This window comes from Elephantulus edwardii, unplaced genomic scaffold, assembly GCF_000299155.1.
Source record: "Elephantulus edwardii isolate Elephantulus edwardi_28Jun2011 unplaced genomic scaffold, EleEdw1.0 scaffold00101, whole genome shotgun sequence".
Taxonomy (NCBI): Eukaryota; Metazoa; Chordata; class Mammalia; order Macroscelidea; family Macroscelididae; genus Elephantulus; species Elephantulus edwardii.
Window position 1 is genome coordinate 2,489,802 of NW_006399851.1, and position 14,854 is coordinate 2,504,655.

Sequence of the window (14,854 nt, forward strand, 5' to 3'; positions counted from 1 at the left end):
GCATAGTTAAATACAAATATCACTCACATCCCTCCTTAACCATGAGATTATTATATGACGTTCATAAAGGGCCAAAGAAAATTTAAAACCAAATTTTAAGTATGGAAATTGCCTTGGATTTTCTCTGGTAGCCCAACCATATTTACATCCTCATTGTAAAAATTCACTCCATTCAATGACAATGGAAATGTGAAATTCTACTCCAAAAGTAGATAATAATCACATTTTATTTCAACATGGACTCAACACTGAATCTAAGAACATATTTACATCTTTAAACATATTTCCTAACAAGCATGTGTTCTTCCGGGTGGGGAGGGGATATGTTAATCTCTAACAAGACACATTTAAAATGTTTTTAATATTAAGAGAAACTTAAACTAAAATGTTAAGCCTACTGTTTTGCACTTAACATTTAATAAGATAAATTATGAAGAAAAGAGCAAAAATAACAAAATAACTATATTTAAATATCACAAATGCCTAGCAACCCAATGTCTTCATTGAAACAGTGTAATAGAACACTACTTCTATTAGGTAATGTTGTGTGTTGAGACATCTTTCAGGAAGCAGGATTTATTTTTGTTTTTCATATTAAACCCATTCTTTCGTTAGAGCAGCAATTTCCTAAAGAAAACACAAAAAGGAAAATTAACAAGGGATCCTTCATTCTTGCATTATTATTTGAGTTAATGGCCATATTGCACATTAAATACAAAATTATGTACAACTTTATTTATCAGTTGTGATTTGTCTAACAAACATTTACTGAGAATTTATCACAAGCACTTTGTACACACAATATTACAGAGTGGAGAAATAAGAAACAAGGAAGCCAACAACAATCACAACCCACACAGAGCTTTAATTTTTATTTCCTTTAGTAAAGGAATTATAAATTAAAGAAGCAGATTTCTAAATCTGTTATTTATTTACATTGATTCAGCAACACAATTGACAAATCAGTGGAAAAAATGGTCATATAGTTTCTTCACCAGAATTTGATCAATGATCTTGAACCAATAACTTCATGAAAATATAAATTAAGATGCAAAAATTTACTTCATTTGTGTGTACATCTATTCCTTCTCAGAATACTTTTTTACTGGAACAGTTCTATCAGAGAATCTGTTTTTAATATTAGTATTTCTCTTCTTTTTATGCCTTCTTTATATTATAAATGAGAACACACAAAATAAACTTGAATCGACCCATCTCTGCCATGTCTTCTTTCCTAAAACAAATATTTATTGAACCTATGCCAGAGAAGAATGGACAATCTTCTCCTGTGGGACTTACTGTCTCTGAAAACTTATTGGAGGGTCAGCTATGGGTTGGCATGGAACAACAACCTGCATCATATGAAGCACAACATTAAATTCTATTACTAGGAACATTCTAGAAATATCTGTCTATGGGTAACTCATGTTCTAATGGGGAACACTGAAGTATTGTGCTGTGATTAGAATAAATATTTGTAAATTAAAGTAGAGGTCAGTACCTGATAGGGTGGTATTAATAATTTTAGAATTCTCAATATATGTTTCAGTTTTAAAACTATAGTTATATAATTATAAAACTAACATCACTTTTCTTCAACCTATAAAACTAGTAACTTGGTCTCTGAATTCTGTTTTCTCTAGTTATGTAGTTTAATATGTCAGTTTACCAGGACAGGAACTTCATCTATCCTAGATCTAGGTGTGGCTGGTTCTCCAGTCATATGTAAGCTGTATCTTAACCTGCCTGTTTACTAGGAAGAGAACTGTGCCCTTCATGAATTACTGATACTTATATGTGAACTGCTCTTTTAGATGTAGAAATTCCTTATTTTACTAACAAAAGTGCATTGTTAAATGAGCTGGTGTTTTACCCTAGTATAACACACAATGACCATTCCTAGAGGGAAAGGCAGTATTGGAGGGGACTCCAGATATGCATAATAAAGTGCTTATGGATATTGCAATCCATTTGTCTTATTGGCGATTGACTACGGAAAGAATCCCTTGTGTTCAGTAACATACTCAGTGATCAGTTCATAGTGAACTAATATTGCTTGCAGAATGGTGATTATGATATCGTTTGGAAAGAAGATTCTGTTTGCCCAAAGTTAGCAGATAACGTAAACTACTTATGTAAGTTGAAAGTTTTATTTGTATCAAATTAAGATCTGTTGACAGAGATATTACTTTACAGGTATGAACTTTCAATAATACCATCGGGATATGAAAAAGATAGAGAATATATATTTACATTGTTTTCTGTCAACAGAGGCATCCTAAGAGACTATGACTAAAACTAAATATTGGAACTCATCAGTATTGAACACATTCACAAAGTGATACCTAAACCTAGGCATGAATTTTTAGCTGTGTTGAGTCTGAGAAAGATGGGAATCCCAGAACACTTGATAGTGCTTATGTGAAACAGATCAGGAGGCAGTCATCAGAACACAGCAAGGAAACACTGCATGGTTCAAAATTGAGATGTGTCCTATCTCCATAGCTTTTAAATTTATATGCAGAACAGATTATCCAGGAGCCTGGGCTCTAAGAGGAGAAGTGTGGCATCAAGATTGAAGGTAGACTCATCAACAATGTGTATTATGCAGATGACACAACCCTGCTTGCTGAAATTGAGGAGGACCTGAATCGTTTGCTGTGGAGGGTCAAGGACTATAGCCTTCAATATGGATTGAAGCTCAACATCAACAAAACAAAGATTCTCACCACTGGCCCAACTGGGAGCGTGATGATAGATGATGAAGAGATAGAGATAGATTGTTGACAGTTTCAATTTGCTTGGCAATCAATATTCTTGGTACCAGCAGCCAGGAAATCAAAAGACAAATTACATTGGAAAATCTGCTGTCAGAACCCTCCAAGGTACTGAGGAGCCTCAATGTCTGTCTGGAGTCTAAGATGTACCTGATACAGGCCATAGTCTTTGCAATCACTTGCTATGCATCAGAGAGCTGGACAATGACTAGGGATGATAGAAGGAAAGTTGATGTCTTTGAGCTCTGTTGATGAAGAGATTGAATATACCATGGACTGCTAGGAGAACAAACAAGTTCATTCTAGATGGGGTGAAGCCAGGATGCTCCTTGGAGGCAAGGATTCTGAAGGTCCATCTGACATACTTTGGACATGTTGCAAGGTAGAATCAGTCCTTGGAAAGGGACTTCATGCTTGGGAGGGTGGAGGGACAGCAAAGGAAAGGAAGACCCTCAATGAGATGGATTGATTCTGTCACTGGGGTAATGAGGATAGGTTTGTCAGAGTCAATAAGATTGACAAGGGATAGAGCAGGGTTTAGGGCCGTTGTACTTAGGGTCACTATGAGTCGCAAGCGACTCAATGGTACATAACAGCAACAACAACAACAACAACAACAGCAACAGTAAATATTGAGGGAGCTTACATGGCTCTGTGGTAAGGAGTTGCACTCCTAACCCAAAGGAACATGGTTTGTATCTACTAGATGTTCCCTAGAAGAAAGATGGGTATCTCTGATGTGATTTATTTCCTCTGAAGACCTGCTGCAGGGTCAACTATGAGTAGGTTCTGGCTAAATGGGACCTAACAACAACAATAAATGTGGCTCAAGACACTTGTTAATCCTTCCCTATGTAAATGGAGATAAGAGAATCTAAATATCTATTGTGTTTATTGGCTAAAGGGAGTATAAAGAATTTTAAGTTATTCCATTTATGACCTATCGATGCTTTACTTGTGATTATAAATTCTACTGAAATCCTTTAATTAAGAGAGAAAAAGCAAGAGAATCAATAGAAAATAACTTAAATAAAATCTGGAAAGGGAGAGCTACTGCCTGATTAACTTTTGAAAGGAATGCATTAAATGCAAAGATCCCAAATCTGAATAAACCCATTTGGGTCAGTTATGTGTTACAATATAAAGTATATCTTAGTAAACCAAGTCATTTAACAATTTTTCATCATTATTATTAATTTTTCCATCCTTTCTCCCTGAAGTTCCTTCTGGAAAATAAAAGTGAAATTTTCCAGCTAAATAAAATGCGTAATTGTTTTATACTTGATTATATTAACCCTTACTTACTTTATTTCCTCAAAAGGAAAGGATGCTACTGTACCAGAATGTCTAAACAGCATTGGAGCCTCCCCAAATTTGAAGAATAGATATGTAGTTTTGCTACCTTAATAAAAATCGATAGTTTCTATTCTTTCAAGAATGTACTTAGAATGTTTATCTCTTTTTGTTGTTGTTTATGGTATTAATTTCTAACTTTCAGTAAAATATGTATAAAGAAGCAGTAGAATTAAAAAGAAAGTTGGACTTGGTCATCTTACTGTGATTCACACATCTTGGTGGAACTTAAGAAGAAAGAAAATTCACCAAACAGTGATATCTTTGTAATTGAAGCATTCAATATTACCATGGGGAAAGGAGATTTTAATTTTAAAGGAATTTTAATTTGTCTTGTATTACCATCAAAAGAGTCCCGAAGTACAGTGTCCATTTCATTTATGTGCTTCTGAATAGCTGTGGCCACGTCACTGTGGACATACTTTATGCCACTGATATCACCAAACACCTGAAAAGTAGTGATAAAACAGATGTATATTATCTTACTACAAAAATAGAGAGTTGGATTTTTCCCCACTTTATTCTATTGGTAGTACAGTTTAGAAATTGCATAAAATGCTATACTATTTTACTAATTCTTTAATTCAAGAGCAGTTTACAATTTACATTTTATGGGTCAGTTCTTTTCCTGATCATTACAATCATTTTGTAATAACTTGGCCATAAATATAAAATTTATATGTATATAGAACACAGGGTCGTAATAAATAATTTGAACACATCTGAAAGAGGAATTATACTAATTCTAATAAATTAGAATATTACCAAAAATAAAATAAAAATTAAAGATTTGTTAAATTGTTAAATGTCATTGAGTCAGATGGACCTATAGGTGACTGACTCTCCAGCAGGTTTTCAGGGACAACTGGAGGATTTGACAGCACAACTTCTTACCACTAAGCTACCAGTATTTCCTTATTTCCCTTATTAAAAAAAAATTAAAAACTATATATTACACTGGTTTACTTACAAAGTTTGTACACATTTGGAGGGACTGGAAAGCATTATGTTAAGTAAATTAAGTTCCATAAGGACAAACGCGGTATAAGACCTTATTGTAGAACATGTATGAGGATCCAAGTGGGGGGAGAGGGAAGAATTGGGGTAAGGATGGGCAGGGAGAGTAATGGGGGGGGGTTTAATCATAGGTCACACAATTCCATGAGTGGAGCAAGAGGTCGGTAAACAAAATGGGAAAGGTCCAGTGTGGAAAAGAATGTATCCTTTCCCCCTCTTTAATAATACCTCTGTTCTAAAATGCATAGAAAACAAAGCTGTAGAAAGAAAATGCACAATGAAACTTCTTTTTTTTTTATTTTTAGGTGTGAATAGCTAACTTTATTGACAAGCAATGGAGACTTCACACAGGTTTTGAAAAGATTATCTACTTTTCTAATCAAGCTTCTAAAACATATGCATTATACACACACACATATTAAAACTGGCTTATTTACAAAGTTCGTATACATTTTTTTTCCAAACTGGATCTTTCCCGTTTCCTTCATCCCCCTCCACCCACCAAATTGTGTGACCCTATGATTAACCACCCTCCACCTCCTTGTCCATCATCATCCTCTGCTCCCACCCACCCTCCGCCTTGGATACTTATCTTTATGGGACTGAGTTAATTCACTCAGCATAATGTTCTCCAGTCCCTCCCAAGTTAAGTAGTGAGTTACAGAATCATTGCTCCTGCATGCTGCATAGTATTCCACTGTGAGAATGTACCATAATTTTTCAATCCATTCTATTGTGATTGGACATTTGATTTCACGTTTTTGTAATGGTGAATAATGAACGCTGTTATGAACATTGGTGTACAAGTCTCTGTGCCTACTTTCTCATTTTTTCAGGTATATTCCAAGCAATGGAATAGCTGAGTCATACGGAATTTCTATGTTCAGCTTTTTTTTGAAACATCAAACTGCCTTCCAAAGTGATTGTACCATTTTAAAATGAAAGTCACACAAGTGTTCATAGGATCGCTATGAGTCACCTACAACTTGATGGCACTTAACAACATAGAGAGGGAACAGTTGGCCCAATGGACAGAAAGTAATACTACCAAGCCAAAGGCGGATGACTCTAATCCACGGCCCTCAGCCGTGTTTTTCATTGTTTTTGGTCAAACATTCTTCTAGGTGGTATAGCCCTGGTGTGTCCACTTGCCATACAGAGGTAACTTGTGGTTCCTGTGAAGCTGAACACTGTGACACTGATGTGTGAAATGCGATTAATGATTATCCATGGTGGATGGTGTTGGGTGGAGCTCCCCAATTAAAATACGCTTGGAAGCAGAAGTGGCATCCACTTCCATAATAGCTTTCCTCTGGAAACCCTATGAACCTGGAGAAAGGATGAAAGTCACGCAAGTGTCGAGGACTTTCATTCATATGGTCGCTATGAGTCTTCTAAACTCAATGGCACTTAACAACAACAACCAACAGTTTAGAAGACTCCCCATCTCACCACAATCTCTCCCACATTTAATACTTGCTGTCCTATTAAACTTTACCACTCTTACTAGAGTGAGATGGTATCTCATTGTGGTTTTGATTTGCATCTCTATTATTGCCAGTGATTTGGAGCATTTCTTCATGTGTCTGTTGGCCATCCAAATATCTTCCTCTTGAAAATCATTTCTATGTTGTTTGCCCATTTCATAATTATGTTTTCAGTCTTTTTCTTATGGAGGCCATTTAGGATTCTATAAACTGTTAAAATGAGACCCTTGTCCAAACCAAAATGGTATTGCCAAATGTTTTTTCCTCCCAGTCAGTAGGATTTCTTTTTACTCTGCTGGAAATAGTATAAAATAAAATATTTATTTTAAAAAATTAATGGGCATAGATCAGTAGTAATTAATTCTATATAATACAATATATATGAATAAGTGTATGAAGCACATATAAATGAAGAATTTTAATAAAGCATAATGTACATGAGTGAGATACAATGTACATTAATTATTGTATGCAAACCAATAAAAAAGGAAAAAAGAAAAAAATAAAAATAAATGTAAATGGGAAGGAAAACAAAATCCCCCTAAAGCACATGCATTATAGAAAATGGAAAAGCAGAGAACACAAAAGCCACCCATAATCAACCTGATGATTAGTTTAGGTCCTTTTACATTTTATGTATATAGCAATAACAACATATACACAAACAAGAATACATTTTTATCTGGTTGAGGTTGCACATTATGGATTCATGCTTTTTAAATATTGCAAGTATTTATTAATTCAAAGCCCCAAAGCCATGAGTATTCTGACAAACAAGAATACACTATTTTGACTCAATCAAGAAAGACAAAAAAACAGTCAGCCATTCTTGGGGACAAAAAATTTATAGACAAAAAATGGTGAACACTAGATACTGGCAGAGCTGCAGTTAAAATCCTGCATTCCTTTAATGTGTAATTTAAAACATAAAGCAATAGAGTATAATGTGTCTAAGAGTGCTATCAGATTTCTATTAAAAGTTAATAATGGATTCCTTCATTTACAGACAAGAGATGTACACATGTATCGTGGTTACTATGAAATTGCAAATACAAACACATGCACATATGCCTCCTCTCACATGTCTTTCTGCCCCTCTGTAGCCAACTAATCAACCTGACGGACAGTAGTCAGAAGTGGTGTAGAAAGATGCTTACCTTACCTATTATAGTAAAGATATTTACAAATTGCTTAACTCACTAACACTACTTTGTAGCATACAGTGTCACCTCAAGACATCTAAAAAAGCTAAAATGCTGCAAAAAGATTAAATAAATTGTCCACAAGAAAACAAGATACTTTAAAAAAATTGTACATAATAGACTTATAATCTAACAAAACTTTTAGTAGGAATTTATTGTACTCAAGGGAGGAAGATGGGCACTCTCCTTCCATAGAGTTTACAGTCTCTGAAAAGGCACTGGAAGGTCAGCTAATGTCTGAATTGATGAAATATAACAACAACAAACTCTATCCTTAGAAAACTTTTTTGTATACCAAACCAATTAACTTTAAGTATAACTATCAACCATACAAAAATCATGTTTGAGTTGGTACACAGTTTATTCATAGACTCTTTAAAATAAGATAACAAAATTTGGTATGCTATATCCTGAAAAATCCTCTTTCTACATTACTTATGGCCTTCTGACCTAAAGACTACCCAAATGAAAACATTGTAAGCTATATCAACAATCAAATGGGCAAACTACTTTAATTTCTCTGGATATAAGAAAGGACAGATACTTTACTGATATTTTCTGATTATAGAAACAATTTTGTCATTTCTGAATTCTTCTTCCGTCTATTAATGAGGTTACAAATTATATTCTCCCTTACCTGTTGCTCTTGCGTTGGGACTGACTCTTAGATGACTCTCCGGCTTGGTTTTGGGTGCAGTAAATGGGTGTAGTTTTGGGTGTATTAAGGAAGATTGCCTGACTTTCTCTCAGCATGTGATGGTATTGCTGTTGTTAGGTATCATCACGTCAACTACAATTCGTTGCCACCTTATGAACTACAGATCTGAAATCTGCCCTATTCTACACAACACAGATGGACCTTTGATGTGTTTGAGCCCATTGTTACCATCACTAGGTCAATCCAAGAAGATTCTACGTTTTTGAAATATAGTGTTGGAGACAAGTACTGAGTATATCATGGTCTGCCAGAAGAATAAATAAGTCTATTTTTAAGGAACTGCAATCTGGCTGCTCCTTAGAGGATAGGAGGGTGAAACTTCATCTCACTAACACTGGTCATGTTATCACAAGTGGTTTTGGGTTACCCCCCCTCTTGGTGAAAAATGTATCATACTGAGACACTCAGTGAAAAGTCAGTGAAAGAAAGGAAGATGAACAATATAGTTCATTACAAAACAAACAAACAAATAAAAACCACAGTGAAAGTGTATTTCCTGAGTTAGACAAATGGAACTAAAAGTATTGACTGGGATATTTGGTGGGGAAAAAAAAATCTCCTTGCAGTTATTGGTAATTTGCAGTGGTGAACTGAGTGTAAATATGGGGCATATCCATGACACTCTCATTTAAATATCATCAGTAGATCACTTCACTTGTGACAGACATGAATCTTTTAGGCTGTTCAAGGTGTGCTTTCCATGGTGACACCATGGCAGTGAAGATAACAGCAAAAGTTTGCTTCTCCAGCCTTGTACCTTTTAGCTTTTTAGTATAAATATGTACATGAATTGTTTAGAAATCTTGTGGCTTAAACAATCCTTGAGAAAAAGACGGCAAATAATCTGTTAGTAAAAACAGAAAAACTAAAAACTCAAACTCATTCCCATTAAGTCAGAATTGACCCATACCTAGTCCTCCAGTGGATTTTCTGAGCTCTGATGGCCTAATGGGGTAAGGCCACCAGATATGCATTTACATTACTCAAATGAATAATTTGAAAAATAAAATTGACTTAATTTAAATTCTAGAATGCAATGAACATATAGGATGCAACTGTAAAAATGTAAAATATTAATAAAACCTCGAGTCAAAGACTGTTATAAATATGACAACAAGGATGAAGAAGAACAAAATAGAAATATCGTTCTGAAAATATATTTTGATTTACTTGACCACTTAATACAAGTCCTATTCATATAAAATACTAATTTTGGGGGAAGTAAAAACACAGCAATTATTATAAACAGATAAATCCACTGTGGTTTAAAAACAAAATGGAATTCTACTGCTGTATCTGAAGCCTAACTTTCTGAATTAGGGCTAAAGCCTATTAAAATAAGATTAAAACTGCAGATTTCAAAAATAAAACTTGAAAGAAGAGGGCAGTCTGTATGTTATAAATGGAATGAACATAATTTTAGAGAAAGGATGTTTTGAACTTGTTAAAAGTAGAGATTTTATGTTAATATTCTTAAAGGGATTGAATAAATCACCAACATTTGGATTTTAGACCCTGAGAGTTAGTATCGTGAGAATGTTGGTAGTAGGGACTGTGTTTATTATTGTCACCAGCTACAAAATTTATATACGAAGGGTAGAACGTTTTCATTTTAGGAAAATTGTACTTTACTCGGTTGTAAAAATAGTGTGTTCTTAAGATTAAATATCTGAATATTGCTCTTGAACGAGCAGCTGTTGCCTTAAATCTAAAGCCTAGTTTGTTTACTGATTGTATTTTACATCCTTTAGAAAATGACAGAAAATGGCAATAAAATCATTGTAAGTATTCTACAGGGGATTATAAATGTTCTTTGGTTACAGCGTTCATACCTTTATATATAATTCCAGTTTATTTTCTCAAGAATTATGTTAAAAATGTAAAAAGCCTTTGCTCATAAAGGTAAAAATGCCAGAGGTTTCCAACTTCTAATTTAGCATTAGTGTCAAAATTGCTTCAGAAAATAAGCTACTGTTACTGTTTTTCATTCCATTTTAGTGTCACACCATCTAAGATATGTGATTTTGCACACTAAATGTCCACAAATTCTTGCTATTTTAGAAAATGTCAAAGTAAAATTAATTTATATCATGCAATATGCAAAACAAATGATGTTAAATGATTTGTTTTTATTTTGCTTTCTCATATCTTTAAACAATTCTTATCAAATTATGAAATAATGAGCAAAAAATGAAAAAATTAATAATATCTATAGATTCTTATTCTTTAAAAAAAAGCAATACATTTCAATATAGTTTTTAGGTTAATGTTGATGACATAACTATAAAATGAATCAATTTCATTAATATTATCTTTATATAGGAAAAGATAAGAAAATATAATTACAGTTTGTGTTATTTAGATTCATTTGTTCCAGGAGTAAGTTCTCTTTCACCTTTGATTCAATGGTTATTACTCACTCTTGCCAAATGGAGTTAAGATAAAAATCACTGGTTAGTAGAAACAACATATTTTGAAAATGTTTTGCACTGATTTGTGGGTGCATTAATTTCACATACAGTTTTAATGAAAATATTAACACAATTCCAAATATAGTAATTTAAGAGTAGTAAATTGAGGGGAGAATATGTATAGTTTTTCACATAGTGAAGGTCACAAAACCATTTCCAAAATCCAGTTGAATAATACAAAAATATACAGAAGTAAAACAAAACATATAAGTTCAAGGCATAAGTTTCCACTTCTATCAACTGTACTATAACAATCTGTCAAGTAAAATGCCCATCTATAATTCTTTATATTAGACATTAAAACATATATTTTAGCAAATTTATCAAGGTTTAATTTTTAAACTGCTTCTTTACACTTATTATACACTTAAAAATATTTTCTCTGGCTTAGAGTCCCAGAAAAATTTCCTTTGTCCAATATGTCACACACATATTTATTATTCTTGATAGATAAAGAAATTTGGTAATACAGCAATTATTTTCTATAGTTCTCATAAATCCAATTCTTTAGAGGCTCAAAGAAAATCTGAAATGCTAGGAATAACTTAATGTGTCAGAGTATTTTTTATATATGTAAATAAAAGTTGAGTTCTTGAAAAGAGTAGAAATTACTAATTAGCAATTATCTCATAAAATAAATACAGAGGAAGTATAAAGAAATTTAATATGTTGTATTTGTATTGCAGTACTTATCTTTGTAAAGGCTTATGAAAATTTCTAAAAAGATGTCGCTGCATAATAAATGTAATCAAAGTAGTCCTTCATGATTTTTCTTAAGAAACTTAACATCTGTAGAGTAAAATGAATTTTTGTCATTAATAGCTAATATTATACTCTAATAAACTATGGAAATACCAACTTTTTAAAAGCAAGCAGCTTCATTTTCTGAAAATGCTTTGCAACCATAATCATTTAAAACTAATAGCATGCTAGGTTTAAAAACACTGTGCAATATTTTTTCTTACAAGTTGCCATAATATATGTAAAAATTAAAAATGACATCTGAGATGAGATCCTTACTACTTCACTTTGTGAAAATTAAATCACTTCATAGTAAGACACACTAATAGCGTTACGAACATATATATATAGAGAGAGAGAGAATGTTCATGAATATATGTGTATGACTATGGACACAAGAATATTTTTATAAACAAATTATTAATAGGGCTAAATTACTACCTACAAAGACTTTCCATGATAACATGTCAGGAGATCATGTTATAAACAACACTGCATTCTTACTTGATAATTATGTACATTCCTTTCTCCTTTTACATTCTGTTTTATTAATATTTTAATTTTATTATGCTGATTATAATAGGGTTTACATTTTAGAAATAGCAAAATTAAGTCCTATACAGTTTCGTTAAATAGCTGATTATTCAGTGAGGTAAACAATGTTGTATGAGAACTTTATTATGATAATAATCAATAAAAGTAGAAAATTTACGCTTAAATTTCAAAGTAGAGATAAAAGGCACTAACTAGTATATGCAATCCTTTTAACAAGACTTTATATAAAGTTATGTTGTTATTTCTGCTTCCTTTTAGTGTATGTCCTCTACACTGGTATGTAAATAAGTGTGAATAAAAGATATACTATAGTCTTTTTTGTGAAATATAATTTATCATAAATTCAAACTATGAAATGTAATATTCTTTGATTTATATAAAGAATTTAATTTTAAAACTTTCTTTAGACCTGCCTTAGAAAAATACATGATGGGGAAATGAGGGCAAATTTGGTCCTTACCACATGCAGTGACCTTCAACCAAAGAAAACTGGAGTAACTTTCCTCCTGAAAATGTAACATACGATTAATAATTTACATGAGCTTAAATGAGTGTTTTCTATCTCTATTTTTTCCCTATTAATTTCCTCTTCCACTATATTGGACTGATATATTCTCTCTCTCTCTCTCTCTCTCACATACATATCCCAAATTAGTCATTGAAGATGATGGCTCTGGGAATTTCCACATACACTAAACAATCTTCTTTGAGAGAAATTAAAATAGAAGAGTTAAAGCTAAGACAATCTCAATTATTTTTACTCCATTTTGCCATGCAACATATTCATTGCTTCAAGGGCAAAATGTTTTTCTCTCTCTTCTTGTTCAAAGTTCCATGCAGACTTGCATAGTACAGGCAGCTCGATATGTTCCCTCCTCATTGCAGGATATCTAGCTGAGGTCTTGACTCTGCATTCCATCTTTACACTTTGTGATTACTCAATTTATGATCAGGAATAAAAGCAAGAATCTGGATAATGCATTTATAAATACATCTGTGTTTCAGTTTTTTATTTTCTCTTTTCTTCTGCTTCTTTCTATCAGCCGAGTACTTAACAACCACTAATTGGTTAATCTGTTATTTAGGCAAGTATTAATATTCTCATTTCACAGACAGGGAATCAGGCTTCCTGCTGTGCATCTCCTGGCCCTGGGTAAGGAGTTCTTCAGATGGGAGACACAAAGTAGGTGAGCTTGTCCTCCTGAGACTCTGCAGCTTGCCTTAAAGCAGCACAGCAGGGGCCTCACAGAGCCTTGGTTAGATCGCTGAGTTCCTGACTCCCAGTTCTCCGCTCAGACCACCAGGCGACACTGCCTCTAATGACAAAAAGCATTTTCCCATTCCACCTCAGCAAATGCTCCAAGGACTTTCTTAATTGCAATGGATACCCTGGGATTGGGAAGCTTATTTGTAACATGATGAATCTTCAGTCTTGCCTGGGTTTCTAGGTTTTGTTGCACTAAAAACTTTAGAATAACTTTGCTTTCATAGAATACTTCAAGGCATCATTCCCAACTAGTGAACAAAGAGACAAAGCAGAGCTCTGCTAAAAGTTTGCAGAATTCATAGCATCCAGAAAAATCTCCGCTGTCAAGTCAATTCCAACTCACAGTGATCCTACTGGACAGTGCAAATCTGCCCTTTAGTATTTCCAAAACTTTCAATCTCTATGGGAGCATTGCCTTATCTTTTTCCTAAAAGTGACTGATGGATTCATATTACCAAACTTTTCAGTTCTCAGGCCAATGCTTAAGCCAGTGCACTATCGAGGAGCTGATGAAATACAATCAAGAGGGGTGCTCAAAGCGTGGCAGATCAATGAAAATTCTAATAAGCTGAGCTTTATTTTTTTTTGTTCACTTATTTCTTTGATATATGTTGAAAGGATAAGATTAAAAAAGACAATAAAATGAACACAACTTCTTAGCAAAGATTGGTTTTCACATAACTTCTATTTCAGGCTCTATACTTATAAAAAGTTGAACTCTTTAGGGCAGAAAACATTCTTCACTGAACACATAACTTATCACTAAAACAAACAAAAACCAACTTGGCAAATTATTAAACTTAAAATAAAAAAATCAAATTGCTAAGATTTTGTTGAGAAAAGAGGGTACAATATGACCTATATTCAATATCATAATTAGGAGAGGTTTAGAAATATCTCTAGCTACAAGTTAGAGCTGTGACAAATGCAAATGGAATTTAAATATCCAGATACTCTATAAAAACACAGAATCAAGTTGAAAATGGATTTATAGGGGTGAAACAGCATTTAATATTATCATGATCAAAGTGGTAAATAAATTAAATGTAGATATGTCTCCTTGTTTGTTATGTCAGAATATGCAATCAATATTACAGTGAATCTTACAGATACCACAAAGTGGACCCACTTATTTCTTGAAAGTACCACCAGTTATTACTGTTGATTGTGACTCATGGTTACCACATGTGTTAGAGTAGAACCATGGTCCATAGAGTTTTCATTGGCTGTGAATTTTTTTCAATTATTTTAATGAACATTTACAGA

General features: G+C 33.3%; 1 protein-coding gene across 1 annotated transcript in view; it reads right to left on the reverse strand.

Moving 5' to 3' along the window:
• Positions 1–594: 594 nt before the first annotated feature.
• Positions 595–14,854, reverse strand: part of LOC102856623 — a 587,398-nt gene continuing 573,138 nt past the window's right edge. Inside the window, exons 14-15 of the mRNA XM_006891623.1 lie at positions 4,420–4,578; positions 595–627 (exon numbers count right to left, since the gene is read on the reverse strand). Coding sequence (XP_006891685.1) covers positions 595–627; positions 4,420–4,578 — 192 coding nt within the window. The remainder of the gene's footprint in view (positions 628–4,419; positions 4,579–14,854) is intronic.